This window comes from Gopherus evgoodei, chromosome 15, assembly GCF_007399415.2.
Source record: "Gopherus evgoodei ecotype Sinaloan lineage chromosome 15, rGopEvg1_v1.p, whole genome shotgun sequence".
NCBI lineage: Eukaryota > Metazoa > Chordata > Testudines > Testudinidae > Gopherus > Gopherus evgoodei.
In genome coordinates this window covers 1,629,907-1,652,344 of record NC_044336.1, presented here as the reverse complement: position 1 = coordinate 1,652,344, position 22,438 = coordinate 1,629,907, and the positions used below count along the sequence as shown (strand labels likewise).

Below are 22,438 nucleotides of genomic sequence, written 5' to 3'. Positions count from 1 at the left end.
TATAGATATTCAGGCCTGCCTGCAAAGGCCTATACTTTAAGAATTTAGGTGTATTCTTATCACTTAGCTAGTTATAGAGGTATAAAAGAAAGTAAAAAATCACTGTCTATGTAGTGGCCTTCTCTTACTGTGACAGTCTGAGGCCTGGTTCTTTAGCAGCCATAAACTGGGAAATGTATGGTCACGTCCTCACATTCCAAACTAGTCATATTAAAATAAGGCAATCTGGGGCTGTTAGGAAGGTGATTCGATCTATCACCTCCAGAGAAAGGAAAGAGCCTAGAAATTTAGTTTTATAGTTTTCTGTCTGGTAAGAACTCACTTAACAATAGACACAGCTGGAGAACCCTTATGTCTGTATAGATATAGTTGTGAAATCCTTACTTCTGTATTGTTTTGTATGTTTATTTGCATGGTCTCTGTCTGATTCTGTGATTGTTTCTGTTGCCGTATAATTAATTTTGCAAGGTGTAAACTAGTTAAGGTGGTGGGATATAATTGATTAGCTAATCATGTTACAATACATTAGGATTGGTTAGGTAAATTTTAGTAGAATGATTGGTTAAGGTATAGCTGAAAATATTACTATATAAATGAGGGGCAAACAGGAAGTAAGTTGGGATTCAAAAAATAAGGAAAAGGAACTTGAATTTAAGCTTGCTGGAAGGTCATCCCAATAAACATCGAATTGTTTGCACCTTTGGACTTCAGGTATTGTTGCTCTATGTTCATGTGAGAAGGACCAGGGAAGGGTGAGAGTGAAGGAATAAGCCCCCTAACAGCCTCCAATAGGAGGTGAGCTGCCGCTGGCTTGGAGAAGAGGGTGCAGCATGAGCAGGGTCAGGCTTTGGCTTTGGGGAGGCTTAGCATCCCCAAGCCAATTATACCCACCACCTATAGAATCATAGAACCATTGAATATTTGGGTTGGAAGAGACCTCAGGAGTCATCTAGTCCAACCCCCTGCTCAAAGCAGGACGAACACCAACTAAATCATCCCAGCCAGGGCTTTGTCAAGCAGGGCCTTGAAAACCTCTAAGGATGGAGATTCCACCACCTCCCTAGGTAACCCATTCCAGTGCTTCACCACCCTCCTAGTGAAATAGTGTTTCCTAATATCCAACCTAGACCTCTCCCACTACAACTTGAGACCATTTCTCCTTGTTCTGTCATCTGCCACCACTGAGAACAGCCAAGTTCCATCTTCTTTGGAACCCCCCCCTTTAGGTAGTTGAAGGCTGCAATCAAATGCCCCCTCACTCTTCTCTTCTGCAGATTAAACAAGCCCAGTTTCCCTCAGCCTCCCCTTGTAAGTCATGTGCCCCAGCCCCCTAATCATTTTTGTTGCCCTCTGCTGGACTATCTCCAATTTGTCCACATCCCTTCTGTAGTGGGGGGATCAAAACCAGATGCAATACTCCAGGTGTGGCCTTACCAGTGCCAAATAGAGGGGAATAATCACTTCCCTTGATCTACTGGCAAGGCTCCTACTAATACAGCCCAATATGCTGATATCCTTCTTGGCAACAAGGGCACACTGCTGACTCATATCCAGCTTCTCGTCCACTGGAATCCCCAGGTCCTTTTCTGCAGAATTGATGCATAGCCATTCGGTCCCTAGTCTGTAGCAGTGTGTGGGATTCTTCCGTCCTAAGCGCAGAACTCTGCACTTGTCCTTGTTGAACCTCATCAGATTTCTTTTGGCCCAATCCTCCAATTTGTCTAAGTCACTCTGGACTCTATCCCTACCCTCCAGTGTATCTACTTCTCCCCCTAGCTTAGTGTCATCTGTGAACTTGCTGAGGGTGCAATTCATCCCATCATCCAGATCATTAATAAAGATGTTGAACAAAACTGGTCACAGGACCGACCCCTGGGGCACTCCGCTTGATACTGGCTGCCAACTAGGCATCGAGCCATTGATCACTACCCATTGAGCCTGACAATCTAGCCAGCTTTCTATCCACCATATAGTCCATTCATCCAATCCATACTTCTTTAACTTGCTGGCAAGAATACCATATCAAGACCCTATCAAAAGCTTTGTTAAAATCAAGATATATCACATCCACCAATTTCCCCATATCCCCAGAGTCAGTTATCTCATCATAGAAAGCAAATAGGTTGGTCAGGCATGACTTGCCTTTGGTGAATCCATGTTGACTGTTCCTGATCACCTTCCTCTCCTTCACCTTCCTCCGCCCCCACCCAACCCCTTCCCCCAAATCCCCACATCTGCACCGCCTCTTCCCACTCCTGCTTCACTCCCACCCTACCTCTTCCCGATCTCGATCCCACTCCACTCCCACTTCACCTCTTTCTGCCCAGTTCCGCCTCCTCAACTGAGTGCACCCCATTCCTATTCCTCCCCAGGCTGCACTTCCTGTACACTGCAGAACAGCTGATTGCTGTGGACTGGAGGTGCTGGAAGGCAGAGGGAAGAGTTGATTAGTAGGGCTGCTGGTGAACAGGAGGCACTCGAGGGATGGAGGAAAGCTGGCTGCTGGCACTATTTTTTTTCCATAGGTGCTTCAGGGCTGGAGAACCCACAGAGTCACTGCCTATGGAGGTGCATGCACATGTACACACAAAGCATCCATGATCATGGAGTGACAGACAAAAGCTGACATTCCCCAAGACCCAAAGGAGTCTGCCTACAAACAGACCTTGCAGCCTGTGTCAATGCAGGTTAATAACACGAAGCTACCAAATACTCCCGGTTTCTCTTCTCTCTACCCAATTTAAATCCCGGGAACTTTTCTCTCTCTTCCCTCAGAATCATCAAATGGATCTGTATTTTTCCTGAATTAACAGAAATGATTTGGGTGTTTTGATTTTTATTTTTATTGGTGAACCAAAAAAACAAACAAACCCCAACAAAAATAAGACTCCATTGCTGACTGGAGAAGGTTTATGATATCAGAGATACTAAGGAAGTGGAGTCATATTAATGGACAGAGGTGGCTCCAGGCACCAGCACCCTAAGCGCGTGCCTGGGGTGGCAAGCCACAGGGGGCGCTCTGCCTGTCGCCACGAGGGCAGCAGGCAGGCTGCCTTCGGTGGCGTGCCTGCAGAGGGTCCGCTGGTCTCGCAGCTTCAGTGGACCTCCCGCAGGCTGCCGCCAAATCTGTGGGACTGGGGACCTCCCGCAGGCAAGCCGCTAAGGCAGCCTGCCTGCCATGCTTGGGGCGGCAAAATATCTAGAGCCGTCCCTGTTAATGGAGACTGGAATTGTTTTATATTCAGACTCTGAAATTATTTGACTTCATGTATCCACTGATTTACACCAACATGAAACTGAGGTCACACCCTTGGATTTTCTCTTGCTGTGTGAAACAACATGTTTTTGAGAAGGTTTAACTAAGAAAGTGACACAAATCCCAAAAGCCCCCAGGGTTAGAAATCTGGGCTGGGAGTCTCAGTGGAGCCCAATTCCCATTGAATTTCAGCCCTGAAGCCCTGAGGATGGTACTGTCTGCACAGAACTGGTCTTAGCACTAGGACAACCCCATTAAACATGCTGATTTTTGTTTAGAATGGTTGAGGTTTGCTCTAGTGCTGTCCTGAACTCTTCCAGTGACAGTGCCGCCTGGGAAGCTATTCCACAGCTCCCAGCAAAGATCCCAGCAACAGCGGGTTCTAGGGATTTGAAAACGACACACTGTGGGAGAACAGTGTAAGGGCTAATAGAACCATTGTAGCTAGTCCTTCAGACAGACACAGGGCAGCACCACTCGGGTTAGTTTTGCTGCAATCAAGTTCAATCCCAATGAGATCTGACATGGACCTGGGCAGCCTGGAGCCCTCTTGTGCCTGAGCTCAAGATGCTCAGGGGACACACCGTGTTTAACACAGTGAGCTCCTCTAGTGCAGATCAGCACCTCAGTTTAACCCCTCATGGAGCAACATGGGAATTCAGAATCACAAGAAGAGACTTCATCTCCTTGCAGGTCTTGGGACCTTTCTCAAGGAGTCTTTCCCTTCTAACAGACTGCACTGCTGCTAGGTGCTGCCAGGGCAGCAGCAGCAGCAGGATCTCATGGTTTGGGCACTGGCGTGGGCCTTGAGAAACTTTGGTGCTATTTCCCACCCTGCCACTGTCCTGCTGGATGGCCTCAGGCAATTAACGTCCTCTCTCTGGGCCTCAGTTTCCCCTCCCACTCTGCATTTTTCTTCTCAGGGATTGTCAAAACAGGGATTGTCCCTCACACTGTTTCCTGCCAGTTCCATCAGAATCAAGGTTAGATCTCATCTGGGGTCTTTAGCGGCTACTGGGATGCAAATAACAACGATGATGATAAATGCTAAGGTACAAATCAGCAATGACAGCACCAACTTTTTAATTTGACATTCTCCAGCTTGAAGACAACACTCTGACATACACCAGCCTGTAGGCACTGTGATTTAAGCCTCACCGATCATTTAACAGCCTCTATTCTGTAACCCTTCTTCCCATCAGAGTTGGCAGCAACAAGGGCTGGGTTCAGTATCCAGGGGTTCTGTTTCAATAACACAGTGCAAAACTGGTTTGAGCCCCCACCCGGTGACCTGGGACAATTACATACCAGGCCTCCACATACTCACACCAGGCACCTCTAAGAGGCAATACTTCCCCTCTTGCAAGCACAGAGTCTAAGCGTAGCAAAAACCTTTTAATAAAGGAGGGAAACAATGTGGCATTATGTTGAGGAAACATCACAACCAGGATTCATAACAAACCATGAGCAACAGAAGACCCACCTCCAATTAGATTGGGCCGTGTCCTTTCCCTTTGGTTCTTGAGTCCAACAACCCAAAAGTCACTCCACCCACAGTTTCTGACCTTGGTCAGTGCAGCCCCAGAGTTCAGAAGTTCATCTGCAGAGTTGACCTCCCAGCCTGGGTGTAAGGGGAGGGAGGTATGGGGGCAGCTTACATGCTCTGCTGCTCAGGTCGATGGCTGATTGCCACGCCTCTCTGTGGGGTTCTGCTGCAGTCTCTCCTCCAGTCACCTTAGGTTCTTAAGTCCAATCACCCTGAAGTCCAACAACCCGAAAGTCTCTGGTCAATGCCACCCCAGAGTTCAAAAGTTTATCTGCAGAGTTTTACCCCGCCCAGCCTGGGTGGAAATGGGGGGGGAGCAATACACAGGGTGTTAAGGGGCACCTTACGTGGGCCAGGGCCAACTGCTCCACCTCTCTGTGGAGTTCTGCTGCAACCTTCACCACGACCAGCTCCACTCCACCAACTGCACCACTCCTCCAGCCAACCCATGAGCTGCTCCAGCTGTCCTCGCAAACCACTCCACTCCACTCCACTCACTGTTCCGTGGGCTGCTCCAATATGCTGCAAACTGCTCCGCTCTGCCAGCCACTTAGCGCTAGATCTTCAGACTCCCCCACTAGTTAACACAACACTCAGTGATCTCAGCTCTGTAAGCTTAACTCTTTTAGTGATTTCAGCTCATAGTAGGGGAGCCCTGGTGCTGGTGCACCATTAGCCCAACATGAATTCAGCTCAGCAGCCTCTAGATAGACTCCTAATAGACTCAAAATTAGCTCTGCTCTTCAACAGTAGAGAAAGAAGAATGTGCAATTGGTGTTCCAGGCTTCAAAAGGGGCCTATACCATCAGGTGCACACACCAGTCCCCAACATCTCTCCTTTCACTAGGGTTTTGGCACCCATGACTCTTGTCTAGCAAGTGCTACTTAATTGATGTTGATACATCTCTGTCATAAAGCAGTCTCATAGTTCCTCATTCACATAATCAGGGTGACAACACTTTATACCTCCTGCCCCAATAACAAAGAAATTGAGGATCCCAGAGCTGTTAAAATAACCATCCCAGGCTGCCGTGGGCTATGCTAGGCGGGGTGGATGTGTCAATGCAAATACTTGAAATTCCTTTCCACACTCCCCCTAATTCACCACCAGATGTCAATATAGAGCTCATCCTGACTCTGCTTACCGCTGCAAGAATTTGTTGCCATAAATCTTCCTGGTCAGCAATTTTCAGGGGAGGGAGGAAGGGGCCATGAACAAGGGCTTGTTTATGTAGCTGGGAAAGAAAGAGAGGGGGAAATAATACTGCTTTACACAAAACGTATAATTTAGAGTCCCACATTACTTATGCAGCTGTGAGCTTATCTATCCCCAACAAGCTGATGGGGAGGGTGAGGGATGACACTCATCTATCAAGCAGAGAAATGGTGCCTGCCTGTGATTTACTCCCTAATACCATAGCAACACACCAGCAGTTTCCCAGGTCTCTACTTAACCCTTACATATCCCAACATAAACCAAACCAACCCCCACAACAAGAGGCACCTGAAAAAGTACTGCCCCTGACTTCACTTTTCCAAGGTCTTTTCCATGCTCTCTTCCTCCCGAAACGAGAATGATACACCTAGACCAACCAATCCAATTTAATCCCTAATGCAGCTCTCCCTCCACAGGATGTTGGAGAAAAACAGAAGCAAAAAACCTAAAAGGTCAGCTGCAAGCACCCAAAGCAAGAATCCTACCCCAGACCAACAAGCCACCCTCACAAGGAAGGCACTCGGCATACCTTAGAATTTTGGCAGAAAGAACAGGCCGCTTAAGGGTGCAAAGCTAAGCAGTCTCAGTTAAGCATTGCAGAATCAAGGATGTCTGAGCCTTGTTAATTCAGCCGGCTTGTGTCTGTGCCTTACTATATAATCTTTAATGAGCAAATCACACACTGCAGTGTTCATTAATACAGGACCTATCTCATTCAGGGTATGTCTACACTGGGGAAAAAACAAACAAACCACTGCAGCAAGTCTCTGAGCCTGAGGCAGCTGACTCAGGGTCACAGGGGGGAGCTCAGGCTGCAGGGCTAAAGTACCAGTGTAGATGCTTGGGCTGGATCCTTGGGTCTGAGCTCACCCCTGCACCGCCTTGCCAAGTTTCAGAGGTCAGGCTCCAGTCCAAACCCAAATATTGAAATTGCTATTTTAGCCCCAAAGCCCAGTCAATTCACCTGGGCTCTGAAAGTTGTCATGGGTCTTTATTCGCAGTTTAGACATACTCGAAATCTTTTTACACTCTGGGGGTCTATGATGGAGCACACATGTCCCTGATCCATCTTTATGGAATTAAACAGGACCTCCTGGCTTGTCCCAGTGACAGTAATAGGGTTAGATTTGTAAATGGCTAACCACTCCCAAAACAAATATTCTCCCCTCTCCTCTGCATCACCCTCTCTGCTCTGTCTTATTTAGTCAGGGTAAACCACCCTGACTGCCTCAGACAAACCATGTGTGGTGTTAGTTACTTCTCTGTCTGTGCCACAAATTGTTCCTTTTCTCTCTTTGTTTGTGATGTTGGAACCTTTAAAACTGAAATCCATTTTCTGGGGCTTACCCGGAACCTTGTATGGGCTGAGCTGTGACCTGCAGACTCGGAAATAATAAAACAGATTCCCCATGAAAGATAAAATCCCTCTGTGACATTATTGACATAAACTGTGATCGTATTGATCATTGTTGCAACCACTGTTATATATTTGCAGCAAATATTGTACAAAGGTTGTCGTATGAAGTGTCGAAAGGTTATGATTTGCTGATTATGTTTATGCTATCTGTATTGGGTATCATTTTTGTAGTTGAAGATATGAATATTGGCTATGTACTTGTATCTCAATGTGTTTTTATTCTAAGTAGCCTCAGTGAAGCATTTGATCAATTTCTTGGGAAAGAAATATTCTCAGTAAGTGCCCAATCAAGAAACATGTAACTGACAATGAACTTTGGGAGACACCAATCCATATCGGAGCTTTCCTGGGAATGTTCAAACTAACATATAAACAATGGCATCGGAAAGAACTGAGTCATGCATAGACATGTGACTTGCCCATGTGACTCCAAACTCCATTTTGTAGCTGTGATTCTGAACAGGAAAATAAAGGGTTTTCTGCCCACAAGAGAAAGAATATAAAATGCCCTGGAAACCCCTCCATTTTTTCTTCAGCTGGCTCAAGAGATGGCCTCTCCACCCCAAAGAGATGCCTGAAAGAAACTGAAACAAAGGACAGTAAATATGGAGGTGTGAATGACTGCTGGACCCAAATTAGGAAGGAGTCTAGTCTATGAAAGAAGCTTATTGGAACATCTCTGACGATGAGATATACCTGCATTTAGTTTCCTACTATATTAGGCTTAGCTTTGCGTGTTTTTATTGTGCTTGGCAATTCATTTTGTTCTGTCTGTTATTACTTGGAACCACTTAAATCCTACTTTTTATATTTAATAAAATCACTTTTTGCTTATTAATTAACCCAGAGCAAACAGCTGTGCATATCTCTCTATCAGTGTTATAGAGGGCGAACAATTTATGAGTTTATCCCATATAAGCTTTATACAGAGTAAAATGGATTTATTTGGGGTTTGGATCCCATTGGGAACTGGGTATCTGGGTTCTAGAGACAGGAGTACTTCTTAAGCTGTTTTCAGTTAAGCCTGCAGCTTTTGGGGGACGTGGTTCAGACCTGGGTCTGTGTTTGGGGCAGGCTAGTGGCTCTAGCTCAACAAGATAGGGTACTGAAGTCCCAAGCTGCCAGGGAAAACAGGCTCAGAGGTAGTCTCAGCACATCAGGTGGCAGTCCCAAGATGGTCTCTGTGACCCAACCCTTCACACCCTTTTCAGTTTAAGGCTCTGTCACATCCTGAGTGCAATCCAGACCAGAGAAGTGCTGGGTCAGTTCTAACCCTAGAACCCGAGTGTTTCAGAACACTTGGCCTCCATGTCCCTCTGTCTGGGAAGCCCATAGTCAGGCCAAGACTGCATTCTGTGTATTGGGCGACCTTGGCCCAATGCTTTGTGCTTGCCTCCAGTACTCTGGACTAGGGTAGCGAGTTATATGGGCCTAGGGTGCCCAAGCTCCAGCAATATTCAGAGCTCCACTAATGTTTGGGGTCGGGTCTCTCCCCCGGCCTCACCTGCCGCCTGCGCACGCCTCCCCTGAGTGTCCCCCAGTCCCCATTTGCTGCCTCTGTGCACCTCCCCTGGATTCCAGAGCATCTCTGCCTCTCCCCTGCAGCTCCCTGCTGCCTCCACTCTGCTGGTTCTAGGCATCAACTGCCCCACAGGTCTAGTGCCCCTCATCTCGATTGCCAGGGCAGACTGACCCTGACCCTGCCCTTCTGCCTCAGACCCTTTCATTTTCTGGTGGGACCCTCCACCAACACAGGGAGCCCCCCTGCCTGCAGTCACTGCTGCTGCCCCATGCAGGGCAAGGGGAAGCCGCATACCCCACCCCCAGTGAGGCTACAGTGAGGGGCAGCAGCAGCGTAGAAGGTGCATATGTGATGGCAGACCCCCCCCCCCGGCACCCACCACAGGGGAGGTGAAAGGGCTTCCTGGACCTGAGAGGGGCCCTAGGAGCACATGCAATGACAGTGGTGTGAGGTGAGTGTGGTGCGGCGGGGCCAGGGGGAACCCGCCCCCTGAGCTCGGTGCTGCCGGAAAGGAGAGAGCTGGGGAGAGTCCTCCTCTCTGGCCTGCCTGCAACCCAAACTCCTCATCCCCAGCCCCGCTCCACCCCAGATCCCGTACTCCCAGCCAGATCCCTCACCTCCCACACCCTAACCCTCTGCCCTAGCCCTGAGCCCTCCAACCCCAAACTCCTCATCCCCAGCCCCACCCCAGAACCCTCACATTTTTACATTATTTTAAAAAATATAAAGTAACTCCTTGCTTAACACTGTAGTTATGTTTCTGAAAAATGCTCCGTCCTGAGCCCTGTCATGTGTCCGCCCCCCACCTCTTTGGGGAGGGGGACACCCTGACATTATTACCCCTCTTCCCCACCCCTCCAGCAAGCAGGAGTCTCCCAGGAGCAGCTCCAAGGCAGAGGGCAAGAGCAGCACATTGCAGTGGGGGGAGGGACAGCTGACCTGCCCAGGAACTGATAGTCTGCTGGGCAGCTGCCCCAAGGGGAACTTAAGGGAGCAGGGGGCTGTTGTGGGGCTGCCAGTCCACCCTTTTTCCAAGCCCACACCACTAACTCCAACAGGTTGCTCTTTCTGCAAGCAGTGGACAAAGCAGTTAGCTGCTAAACAACGTTATAAGGGAACATTGCACAACTTTAAACAAGCATTTTCTCTAATTCAGAGGGTCTCAAACTGTGGTCTGCAAGCTCCATTCCGGTGGTCCACAGATAGTTCCCTCTAAGGTGTGTACCTAGGTGGCCACACATGAGAGAATGAAGGGCCCCTTGCCTAATTAGTGGAGCCCTGCAGGCATGGCTCCACTATTAGGTGCCTGGACCCTGGAGAATATGCAAATGTAAGGTCAGGTGGTGGCCTTGAGGGGAATAGGGGGTAAATGGGAGGGTGCAGTGATGTAAGAAGAGGGGGTAGGGGGAATTTGGAACATGCAGGGTTGTGGTGGCCAGAGAAAGGCAACTTTCCCCAGCTCCAGGGCTGCAGCTGCCAGAGAGAGATGGCCCACCTTCCCAATGCCAGCTCGGGGGCTGCTGCCGCAGGGGAGAGAGGGAGAGACTCCTCTCCTTCCCAGCCTCAGCTCGGGGTCTGCCACGGCGGGGGAGAGAGGGCACATCCATCACATTAGAAAGGTAAAACTACTGCTATTAAAATATGAGTTGTGTGCTTTTATGTGTAGAACATAGCGCTTTTATGCAAAGTGCTTTACAACAGTTAGCTAATGGTACAAACAACATTTGGAAAGATCATTAAGTGGTCTGCTGAGACCATCAGCAATTTTCAGGTGGCCCGGGGAAAAAAAAAGTTTGAGAACCAACCCTCTAATTGATCAGCAACGTAATAACAAAACAACATAAACTGGGATGACTTTAAGTGAGGAGTTACTGTATATTGGCTTACAAGGCAGGTGTGGGGGATGGGACTTGGACCTGTTCTGGGCACCACCAAAAATTATACAAACCTGCTGCCCCTGCCCTGGACTTTCACCCGCCTCCCACAGCCTCCCTCAACAATGGGTGAGGAGACTTCACACTCTGACCAGCATCAAAGGTTTCCAGGAAGGGGTTGTGACTGATTGGATCACAGAAACCCCCTTGGGGCTGCCAGATGATGTGCCAAGACTACTTCTGCCCCTGCTTTCTGGCCCTCACAGCTTGGGACTTCAGTGCCCTGCCTGGTTTGAGCCAGACCCGCTAGCCTACTGCAAACCTAGACCCAGCTCTGAACCACATCCCCTAACAGCTGTGATGTTAGGATATAGGTATTCAGGCCTGTCTGCAAAGGCCTATACTTTAAGACTTTAGGTGTATTCTTATCACTAAGTTAGTTATGGAGGTATAAAAGAAAGAATCAAAATCACTGTCTGCCAGTGTAAGGGCCTTCTCTTACTGTGACAGTCTGAGGCCTGGTTCTTAGGCTAAGGCCTTCAGCTAAGCAGCAAAGGGCAGCCATAAACTGGGAAATGTATGGTCACATCCTTACATTCCAAACTAGTCACATTGAAATAAGGTGCTATTGGGCTGTTAGGAATACAATCCTATCCTGATATTCCTATCACCTCCAGAGAAAGGGAAGAGCCTAGAAGATGTAAAAGGAAACTTAGTTTGATAGCATCCTGTCTGGCAAGAACTCACTTATCAATAGCTGGGATGTGAAATCCTCATTTCTGTATTGTTCTGTCACTGTAGTCTCCACTTCCCTATTGTTTGTCTGTATAATCTCTGTCTGGTTCTGTGATTGTTTCTATCTGCTGTATAATTAATTTTGTTGGGTGTAAACTAATTAAGGTGGTGGGATATAATTGGTTAAATAACCATGTTGCAATATGTTAGGATTGGTTAGTTAAATTTCAGTAAAATGATTGGCTAAGGTATAGCTAAGTAAAACTCAAGTTTTACTATATAGTCTGCAGTCAATCAGGAAGTAAGGGGGGAATGGGAACAGGGACTGGGGTTGGGGGAATTGGGATCATGTTTTACTAAGGGGGGAAATGGGAACAGGGAATGGGAACAGGGACACAGGCAAGTCTCTGTGGTGTCAGAGCTGGGAAAGGAGACACTAAGGAAGGAAACTGGAATCATGCTCGCTGGAAGTTCACTCCAATAAACATTGTATTGTTTGCACCTTCAAACTTTGGGTATTGTTGCTTTCTGTTCATGCAAGAAGGATCAGGGAAGTGAGAAGGTGAAGGAATAAACCCCCTAACATGCAGGCTTAAACTGAAAGCAGTTTAAGAAGTGTTCCTGTCTTTAACACTCAGATGTCCAACTCCCAATGGGGTCCAAACCCCAAATACATCCATTTTACCCTGTATAAAACTTATAGAGGATAAATTCATAAATTGTTTGCCCTCTGTAACACTGATAGAGAGATATGCACAGCTGATTGCCCCACTGCCCAGATATTAATACATACTCTGGGTTAATTAATAAGTAAAAAGTGATTTTATTACATATAGAAAGTAGGATTTAAGTAGTTCCAACTAATAGTAGACAGAACAAAATGAATTACCAAGCAAAATAAAATAGAACACACGTCTGAGTCTAATACAGTACAAAAACTGAGTACAGATGAAAACCTCTCCCTTAGAGGAATTCCAGTAAGCTTCCTTTTACAGACTAGTCTCCTTCTAGTCTGGGTCCAGCAATCACTCACACCCCCCGTAGTTACTGTCCTCTGTTCCAGTTTCTTTCAGGTATCCTTGGGGGTGGAGAGGCTCTCTCTTTAGCCAGCTGAAGACAAAATGGAGGGGTCTCCCATGGGCTTAAATAGACTTTCTCTTGTGGGTGGAGACCCCCTTCTCTCTCCTATGCAAAGTCCAGCTCCAAGATGGAGTTTTGGAATCACATGCGCAAGTCACATGTCCATGCCTGACTCCATTTTTACAGGCAGCAGCCATTGCTTACATGCTACCTTGAACGTCCTCAGGTAGATTTCTTATGTGGATTGGAGTCTTCTGAGATTCATTGTCCTTTAAGTGTTTCTTGATTGGGCATATATTTATACATTCCTTTCTCAAAAACTGACCAGATGCTCTACTAAGGCTGCTTAGAAATCAAGCAAGTATGCAGCCAATATTCATAACTTCCAGTGCAAAAATGATACATGCATACAAATAGGAGGAATGTAATCAGTAGATCATAACCTTTACAGAGATGTTACATGGCTTATGTAGATAAAACATATTCCAGTTATGTCATATATATGCAAGCAGAATCAGGATGAGCTTTACCCTGACATCTGGTGGTGAATTATGGTGAGTGTGGAAAACAATTTCAGGGGCTGATCTTGTTTGCATAGGCACACCCACTCTGCCTAGCATAAGTCCATGGCAGCCCGAAATGGTCACTTTGACAGCTGTGGGATCCCCAATTTCTCAGTTATTGGGGCAGGAGGAATAAACTGTTGTTACCTTGATTATGTGCATGAAGAAGTATGTAACTGTTTTATGACAGAGGGTGTCACCATCAACTGTATAGCACTTGGTAGACAAGGGACATGGGTTCCAGAACCCAGTGGGTTGGCTAGGCTAGGTGCAGGTTGCAGAGCAGCCTGTAGTAAAGGTGGAGCAGCCCATAGAACAGTAAGTGGAGTGGGAGCTGGGTGTGGAGAAGGTGATAGCAGAACTCCATGGAGAGGCACCGTAGTCAGCCTAAGCCCACATAAGGTGCCCCTGAAAACCCTGTATCCCCCATGTCCACCCAGGCTGGGGAGGTAGGCAAAACTCTCTGCAGATAAACATTTGAACTCTGGGGAGTCATTGACCAGGGAAAGAGACTTTTGGGTTGTTGGACTTTGGGGTGATTGGACTTAAGACTCTAAGGGGAAAAGGACACTGCCAAAACTTACTTGCTGGGTCTTTTGCTCATGGTTTATGTTATGAATCCTGTTTGTGGTGTTTCCCCAATATGATGCCACATTGTTTTCCTCCTTTAGTAAAAGGATTTTGCTACACTCAGACTCTGTGCTTGCAAGAGGGGAAGTATTGCCTCCTAGAGGCGCCCTTGGGGGGTGGTATGTAATTGTCCCGGGTCACTTGGTGGGGGCTTGAGCTGGTTTTGCAGTGCATTATTAAAACGGAACCCCTGGATACTGAACCTGGCCCTTGTTGCTGCCAACTCAGAGGGGCAGAAGGGTTATATATACATTTATAAGCATATTTCCATAAAGCCTCATGGTGTACACCATCACAGGGGTGTTCTGAAATGTCCAGCCTCGTCCTGGAACAGTCAGAGGACTGTTAAGGGTTGTTCTCCTTTTAAGGAGTCAATCTGCAATAGTTTGTTACTTTCCTGGGAGTCACCAAACAATTCAGTTTAAAGGCAGCCCTGGATCCATTTCTTTCAGAGTCCAGTGAACCTTTGAACTGGATTCTTCTGAGGGTGATCTCCAGAGAAAAGTCTATTTCCAGCTGTGAGGCAGGCAACAGGGGGGGTCTGTCTTGAAGGCTGAGTCTTGCTGCTTTCTTCCCCAGGGGAGCTGTGTCCAGAGGCCCCAACTTCCCCTCTGCGCAGTGGGTGCTCGACCCCCCCCACCCCTGGCCCCGCCTTTTCCTGGCCCTGCTCTGCCCTTGCCCCACCCTTTCACCAAAGTCACTGCCACACTCTGCCTTTTTCCACCCCCCAACCCCTCCCCGTCCCCATTCCACCCCCCCTGCCCCCAAGTCCCTGTCCTTGCCCTGCCTCTTCTCCGCCTCCTCCCCTGAGCACCCTGCATCCCCGCTCCTCCCCCTCCTGGAAAGCCCTAAGCACCACCAATCCGCTGTTAGGCGGTTGAGGGGGAGGGGAAGGAGCAGGGATGAGGCGCAATGGGGTGGCAGGAGGAGCTTGGCTGCCAGTGGGTGTGAAGCACCCACTAATTTTTCCTATGGCTGTGTCTACTAAAATGCAAATCGTTTAGTTCCAGCCCTCTCTGGTGCAATTGGTGGAGTTGCTCCAACCCTCATTAGCTTGATGGGTCTGTGTAAGCGAGATGTAAATACATTCTCATGGTCTTTCAAAGTCCTATGGCAGTAACTCCGGGGGAAGGCGGGGAGGGAAATTACATTCCTTTGTCTAGGGTGGCTGCCCTGAGAAATGTGTCCCCAGCTGCTCCGGGCTCTAGGCAACCTCTCTAGGACCAAGAAGATCCAACACCCCCTTGTCCTTGATGATACTGGGGACTCTCTGCACCAATCCCCAGTCTCTACATAAATCTTCCCCCCCTCCCCGGGTTCTGCACGTCTCCTGTCTGCTCAGGGACATGGTGGCTTCTATGTACGACGCTCCTTTAATGCTGAAAGAAGCTGCCGGTGCCCATGGGACTTGGGGTCCCAGGAGGCAGGAACTAAGGCAGGGGGCTGCAGTGCAATCCCTTGACCGCTAGGACCTAGGAGCCGCTGGGATGCGGCTCTGGGAGCCATCGCTGGGGTCACTCACGCCCGGCACCTGGAAGTGAATTGCTCTCGTTGCAGTGACTGGGGCGCTCACGCAAGGTCTGCGAGTCTCGGCGGCTGCTGCTGGGGACCCCGGAGCCCTGGCTGCAGCCAGGAGAGGCAAATCTCCAGCACTGACATCCCCCCTGCTCCCAGGAGCCTCTCCCAGTGCAGAGCCCCCAGCCTGGCCAGGACCCCCCTTCCCGGGCCCCAGCCCCTGCTCCCAGGGCGGGCACCGCTTGGAGGGAAGGTAAGAGAGACCTGCCCATCCCCCAGGGAGCGGTGCCCCCGGTGCCACCCGGGCTGCAGGGGGAGAGTTTGGCCCAGGCTGCTCCCAGCGGAGCTGGCTGCGATTCCTGCCCTGTGCCCAGGGAAGCTGCCGCCAGCTCCCATTGTTTGCAGGGCGGGTGAAGCCAGCGCGAGCCGGGGGGGCGGGGTTGGGACACATATCTGGGCGGACAGGGGGGTGGGAGCCAGAAGGGGGCTGAAGAGGGGCAGGGGTGTGTGGGCAGGAGGGATTTAGAGATGAATAGGCATAGGGCCGGGCACGGGAGCAGGAAGGGGGCTGCAGTGGGGGGGAAGGTAGTGGGGACAGGGATGCAGGGGCCGGGATTGGGGATGTAGGGAGGCTGAGGGAACACACAAGAATCGGGGCAGGGGGAGAATTCTGGGGCTCGGGGGAACAGAGCTGGAAAAGAGGGAAGTGCTGGGGGAGAAAGAGAAGGAAAAGGGGGGATGTGGGGAGAGAAACTGTGGGGGAGACTGAAGGGAGAATATGAGAGCAAGAGGAGACTGGCTGTGGAAGGGAGAGCCAGAGGGTCAGAGAAGGGAGAAGGATGGTGAGAGCTACAATGGCAGCTCCCCCAGCCCTTGGGGTGGGATGTGGGGCTCCCCTGCCTTGCCCGGCCGCTGGTGGGGAATCTTTTCCCCTAGAAATGAGTGTGTGTGTGTGTGTGTGTGTGTGTGTGTGTGTGTGTGTGTGTGTGTGTGTGTGTGTGTGTGTGTGTGTGTGTGTGTGTGTGTGAGATTTACCGATAAGGGCTCAATATTTATAAGGAAAATTTGCTCCCCCAACATACACCCTGCTCCCAATTTATTTTTGGATATTTTTAAGACAATCTCATTATTTAGGGGTCTGATTCCTGTATGTTAAATGCTTGGAGTTCACAGGACTCAGCAGCATCCTACTCAGATTTCTGTGCAGGATTTTAGGTCAAGCCAGAGTTGCTGCTAGCGACAGCAGGCAAGGAATCCAACTGGTATTTATTTTGGCTGGGTTCAGATTCAGTTCCATTCAATATATTGGGTTTCATTTCTGGTTCTAGCCACCCAAAGAAACAAAAATAAAAGTTCAGTTACCAGTTTAAATCTTATTTCAGTCTTAGTGGAGGTAAATTAAATAGAGAGAGCTGCAGCTTAAAATATAAACTGTTTTGATTTTTGACTATTTATTTATTTTTTAACTTTAACTTTACATGAATTTTCCTGGATTTTTTTGTTGTCAAATAAATATTATTTTTTTTAATGAACAATTTGACTGAACAACCTAAAATGACATCTTTCAACATTTATTTTGCCATATTGGACCTCTACAGTGAAAGGATACATTTGAGGCCTGGAAATTTTCTTTCAACACTCACTTGTGTGGCTGGAACTACCAGTACATTTTTTGCTAGTTGATTAAGCTTGGGCAAGACATTTTTTGGATGTTCCCAGTAGTTTGTTCTTATTGAGAAATGGCTCGTCTGCGAATGAATCAAGAATTGGCCCAATCCTTTTCTGGGCTTTCCTTCGTCCAGATATCACTTCCTTTTTAGAGATTTCAGAAGCTTTCAGAAGAAGTTCCAATGTATCTTTCAATTTCAGACGTGTATGACAGATTCTATGACATCATTACTTCTGACTGAAGCTTTTCATCTTCTTCCATGTTTTGGTGTAATGAAATTTTGCCTTGACTTTGTCCTCCTCTGATAGTTGGGGGTGGAAGTGGGCATCAGACAGGGGCAGTAGGGGAAGGGAAGGAGTTGGGAGTGGGCCCTGCAGCTGGCTTCAGTGGGGAAGGGAGTTTGGAGCATGAACCCTGCTTCAAGTGGGAGAGAGGAGCTGCCCCAGGGGGTGGAGATGGTGGGCGGAGGCCTGTCTAAGGGGAGAAGGTTGGGGAGCCATTACTTTTGCCGTTGGGCTTGAAGAGATATTAAGAACTTCATGGCCAAGAGAGCATCCCCCCTCTTTTCCCTCCAGGGGGGCATCTCAGAGATGATTCCTATACCTCTGGGCCCCCCTTCTGCCTCCCATGATGTGCAGGAAGGTCCCGAGCTTCCCCTCCCTCCCTGTGCTTGTGGGCTGGCCCCCTTCTATTCTCATTCTCTTCTCACTATCCTGGGGCAGGGTGTTCTGGGAGCCATCACCAGATCATTGGCTAATTAGTTTCTTCTCTTAAAACTAAAATGAGATCACTGCATTTTTTTATATTGAGCTTGAAATCATGCTGAATCTTTATTTTAACTGGTCCTCTGTGCCCCACCCACTTTTTTTTTCAGTTCAATTCAGTCAGTAAATAAAATCTATGGTTCAGTTTTGGTTCCAGTACGAAATTCCAGTTTGAACTGATTCTCTGGTTCCAGTGAGTGTCCAGATGGGCAAATGAAATCAGTATTGGCCTGATTGTCCCTGGGGGCTGCAGGAGCAGCACATGGAGGCTCGGTCATTAGTGGCCCACACCAGAGGGCTCTGGTAATTGCTAAGGCAGAGAAGGCCAGTGTCAGTCTCTGTGCTCAGGATACTAGAGCCGTGGAGCTAGCTGGGCTTCCTGGGGCAAATGCTGCTGCCTCCACTGTGATCTGGGAGCTCAGGCTGTGCAGTTGCCCTGCAGGGTCTGTGCTGGGAGAGACCATCATTAAAGCCCCTGTGTGCCCAGCCAAGGGAGGACTTTCTCCTGTGGCTGAAACTAGCCCCTGGGGCAGCCCCAGGCTCTGTCGGAGACTCCAGGTGATGAGCGAGACCTGGGGTAAAGTGCTGGGGATGGACAGGAAAGTGACTCTGCACAAATGGCCCCTCCTCACCCCATCTCTGCTCCCAGCTATCTGCGAGTCCCAGAGCTGCTGCCCTTGCTACATTCTGTCACACACTTGTTAGCAGTGGCACTAGCTATTAGAGAGGAAAGCTCACAGGAATGGCAGGACAGTAACCAGTTCTTCCATGCAGAAAGTAAAGGGGAGAGACTGGAAGGGGCAGCAAGAGCAATCAGTGGGGAGAGAGGTTCCCAGCTCCCAGCCCTGCAGCACCCCTGGGCAGATTGACTGTCCTGGGAAGAAGGTGAGGAGCAGAGAGAAGAAAAGCCAGTTCCTACCTCTGCCTAGTTCCTGCGCTGCTGGGGGAATGTGCTTTCCTGGGGATAGTGTCTGGGGGATCACCAAAGTAGCTCCTTTGATTCTGCTCTTTTCTAGTGCTTGGCTCAGAGACTCTGTTACTGGGACTGTTTAAAAGTATCTTCTGGGTTTAGTCCCCGTGGAAGGGGTCAGGTCTGTGTTGTAATAATGTCACTGAGGGTTTGCCCTGCATGGCGAAGTCTAGAGTGTCTGTCTGCAGGGGAAAACTCTGGGGGGAATCAGAGTGTGAAATGGACTAACGCTATTCAGAAAATTCCCCTTCTCACCCTGACAGGCTGCAGAATAAGGACAACGTGTTGCTCCAGATCATCCCATTTTTCTAGGGTATGGGGAAGGGGAATGGCTGTGGTGGAGCCAGCTCAGGTATGGGATTTTGGGGGGAACTGCTGGGGAGGGTTGTTGTGGAGAGGGAGGGGCAGGAAATACATAGGGGCAGGCAGAGATGAGGACAGGGTGTGTTTAATCTGCTGGGACATGCTCAGGCTAGGGCCTGATTTATGAACAGGCCAAATGTGGGGAGGATAGTGAACATTCCACCATTTCTGAAACAGGAAACAACCCCCTGGACAAGGCTGGGAAAACAGACCAGCATGCTGGAGCCTGAATGCACTAGGCAGAGGCTGCGGTGAAATACAAAGGGAAGGTGCTGGAATTCCTATCTCTGTTCCCTGCACGGAGCTCTGCTTCCCACATCAGCCTGTAGGTGGTAGGTGTGTGGTAAATAAGAAGACCCTTCCCTCCTCCCTCTTCTGGGAGGAACAAGGAGCTCTCACCTTTTCTCTGTTCCCTGGAGCCTCCTGGCCACTCTGAGCAGGGTGGGGGTGGGATTCTGCTCCTCTGGCCCTCCCAGAGCTGTCCTATTTGTGTGCTTCTTCCCACATGAATAGTGGGATTGTGGCTGGGGCTGCAGGTCCTGAGTGGGAAGCACCTGTTTTTTCAGATGCTGGTGACCTTTGAGGAGGTGGCTCTGTATTTTACCGAGGGGCAGGGGGCTTTGCTGGACCCTGGTCAGAGAGCCCTCTACGGGGACATAATGCAGGAGAATTATGAGACTGTGACCTCTCTGGGTAAGGATTCCTGTCCCCTCAGCTATTTGAAGCCCTGGGGCCTGCATTTCTGCACCTGGTCAGGTTCTTCCCTAGTCAGTTACATTAGAGGGGACTGGGTCTCATAGTCCACACCTCCAGTGTAAGAGAGCCATTCATCTCCATACCCCCTCCAATGGGATAGGGGAGTCATGGACCTAATAGACATGCTAATTTATCCCCATCCCTCCAGCTCTCATGAGGCAGGAGCAGTATATTATCCTATCTGCATTAATTCTCACTCACAGGCAGGATCTCTGTGCACCTCCCTTCTTGGAAATAGCTCCATGTGTGAGGAGGGCTCTGGCCTCTGGAGGTTTAGATGTATCCAGGGGTTTAACACCAGAGCTGTTTGTGCCTCAGCAAGTCCCCCAGAGCCCACAGATCCTGAAAACTCCTAATGAGGGTGTGACAACTCCCCCCTCCCCCAGACATTTACTTCTCTTAACGGGGCTCAGAGACCATGTTCCCAACCATTCAGATCCCATAACCCCCTAGTAATTAATGGGGTCAGTTTAAACTCAAGATGTGCCCTTTGTGACTAATACTTCACCAATCCTCAGTGCACTCTGATCATGCCTGATTTCATCCCCTGAGCAGGATTCCCTATTCCCAAACCTGACCTGATCACCCGGCTGGAAGCAGGAGAAGAGCCGTGGATCCCAGATCTCCAGGCCTCCAAGGAAATGAAGATCTCAAGAGGTACCCATGCAGGTGAGGAGTCAGTGACACTGACACAGAAACTATCTTGCAAAAGAAGGAAAAAGCTGAAAATCCCCAAAATCTGGTGTGAGCCCCCTCAGTTCTGTCTCATCCCACCAAGGTTAGGCTGTGGTCAGCAGGTGTTATATCATCATGGCAGATATCACTCATGGTTTCCCACCCGCCCTGTTAGCTGTCAGGATTTTTATCCCTGACTTCACTTCCCTGTGAGTGTTTGAATGGGATGTGGAGGCAGAATGCAAATTCTCAGTCTTCCAACAGCTTATGCATTGTTTTCCCTCTCTGCTATTTCCCTTTCTGTATTTTCTACCAGCCCAGGAAATGACTCCTGCCTGAATTCTCTCTCTCCTCCAGCAGGTGATGAGACAACAAGTGAGAACGGGGAGAGGAAACCACAACAGGAATGTCCTGAGCAAGTGGAACTGCAAAGGAGCATATTGAGAAGAGCAGATGGGAATTTTTTCCAATGCTTCGAAGAGAGAAAAGCCTGGAGTAATTGGCACAGGTCAGAAAGGAAGCTGGAAAATTGCCAAAGAAAGCAAGTAGATGAATCCATTGAAAGTGGAAGAGGAGGCAAGGATCCCAAAGAAACCACAGCCCAGCTGACAAATCACAAAAGAAAGAAACCCCATAAATGCTTGGACTATGGTAAAAGCTTCAGTGGGAGCACAAATCTTATTAACCATGGGAGACTGCACACGGGAGAGAGACCCTATAAATGCCTTGAGTGTGGGAACAGCTTCAGTAATGTCTCTGGACTTTTTTGCCATAGCAGAATCCACACGGGAGAGAGACCATATAAATGCCTTCAGTGTGGGAAGAGTTTCACTGTATCATCAGCCCTTATTATTCATCAGAGAACCCACACAGGAGAGAAACCCTATAAATGTCTTGAGTGTGGGAAAAGTTTCCGTGCACGATCAGCCCTTATTGTACATCAGAGAACCCACACAGGAGAGAAACCCTATAAATGCTTGGACTGTGGGAAAAGTTTCCGTCAGAGCTCACATCTTATTAGCCATGCAAGAATCCACATGAGAGAGGAGCCATATAAATGCCTTGAGTGTGGGAAAAGTTTTATTGCAGCATCAGCCCTTATTACACATCAGAGAACCCACACGGGACAGAGACCCTATAAATGCTTGGAGTGTGGTGCAAGCTTCAGTCGGAGCTCAAATCTTATTACCCATCGGAGACTGCACGTGGGAGAGAGACCATATAAATGCCTTGAGTGTGGGAAAAGTTTCAGTGCACCATCAGCCCTTATTGTACATCAGAGAACCCACACAGGAGAGAAACCCTATAATTGCTTGGACTGTGGGAAAAGTTTCAGTCAGAGCTCACATCTTATTAGCCATGGAAGAATCCACATAGGAGAGAGGCCATATAAGTGCCTTGAGTGTGGGAAAAGTTTTATTGCAGCATCAGCCCTTATTACACATCAGAGAACCCACACAGGAGAGAGACCCTATAAATGCTTGGACTGTGGTAAAAGCTTCAGTTGGAGCTCAAATCTTATTGCCCATGAGAGACTGCACACAGGAGAGAGACCCTATAAATGTTTGGATTGTGGGAAAAGCTTCAGTCAGCACGCAAGCCATATTAAGCATGGGAGAATCCACAAGGGGAAGAAACTGTGAAAATGCCTCCACTGTGAGAAAAGTTTCAGTCAGAATTCACACTTTAGTAGACATCTGACAATTCAAACAGAGAAACCCCATAAATGCGTGGATGATTGGAAAAGCTTCAGTCTAATGTCATACCTTTCTAAACATTGGAGAATTCACATGAGACAGAATCTATAAATGCCTCAGCTATGGGAAAAGTTCAATTCTAAGATCAAACCTCACTTCACATCTGACAATCTACACAAGACAGAGAACC

At 48.6% G+C, this 22,438-nt stretch overlaps 2 protein-coding genes and 2 pseudogenes across 2 annotated transcripts in view; 3 read left to right on the top strand and 1 right to left on the bottom strand.

The window, feature by feature from the left end:
- The window catches only part of LOC115635664, a 1,110,108-nt pseudogene that overhangs the window by 541,587 nt on the left and 546,083 nt on the right, over window positions 1-22,438 (bottom strand).
- The window catches only part of LOC115635684 (zinc finger protein 239-like), an 861,693-nt gene that overhangs the window by 579,770 nt on the left and 259,485 nt on the right, over window positions 1-22,438 (top strand). The window lies entirely within an intron of this gene.
- LOC115635666 lies at window positions 19,032-22,381 on the top strand (annotated as a pseudogene).
- The window catches only part of LOC115635683 (zinc finger protein 239-like), an 811,791-nt gene continuing 808,405 nt past the window's right edge, over window positions 19,053-22,438 (top strand). The window contains exon 1 of the mRNA XM_030534800.1: window positions 19,053-19,109. Coding sequence (XP_030390660.1) covers window positions 19,086-19,109 — 24 coding nt within the window. The 5' untranslated portion in view covers window positions 19,053-19,085. The remainder of the gene's footprint in view (window positions 19,110-22,438) is intronic.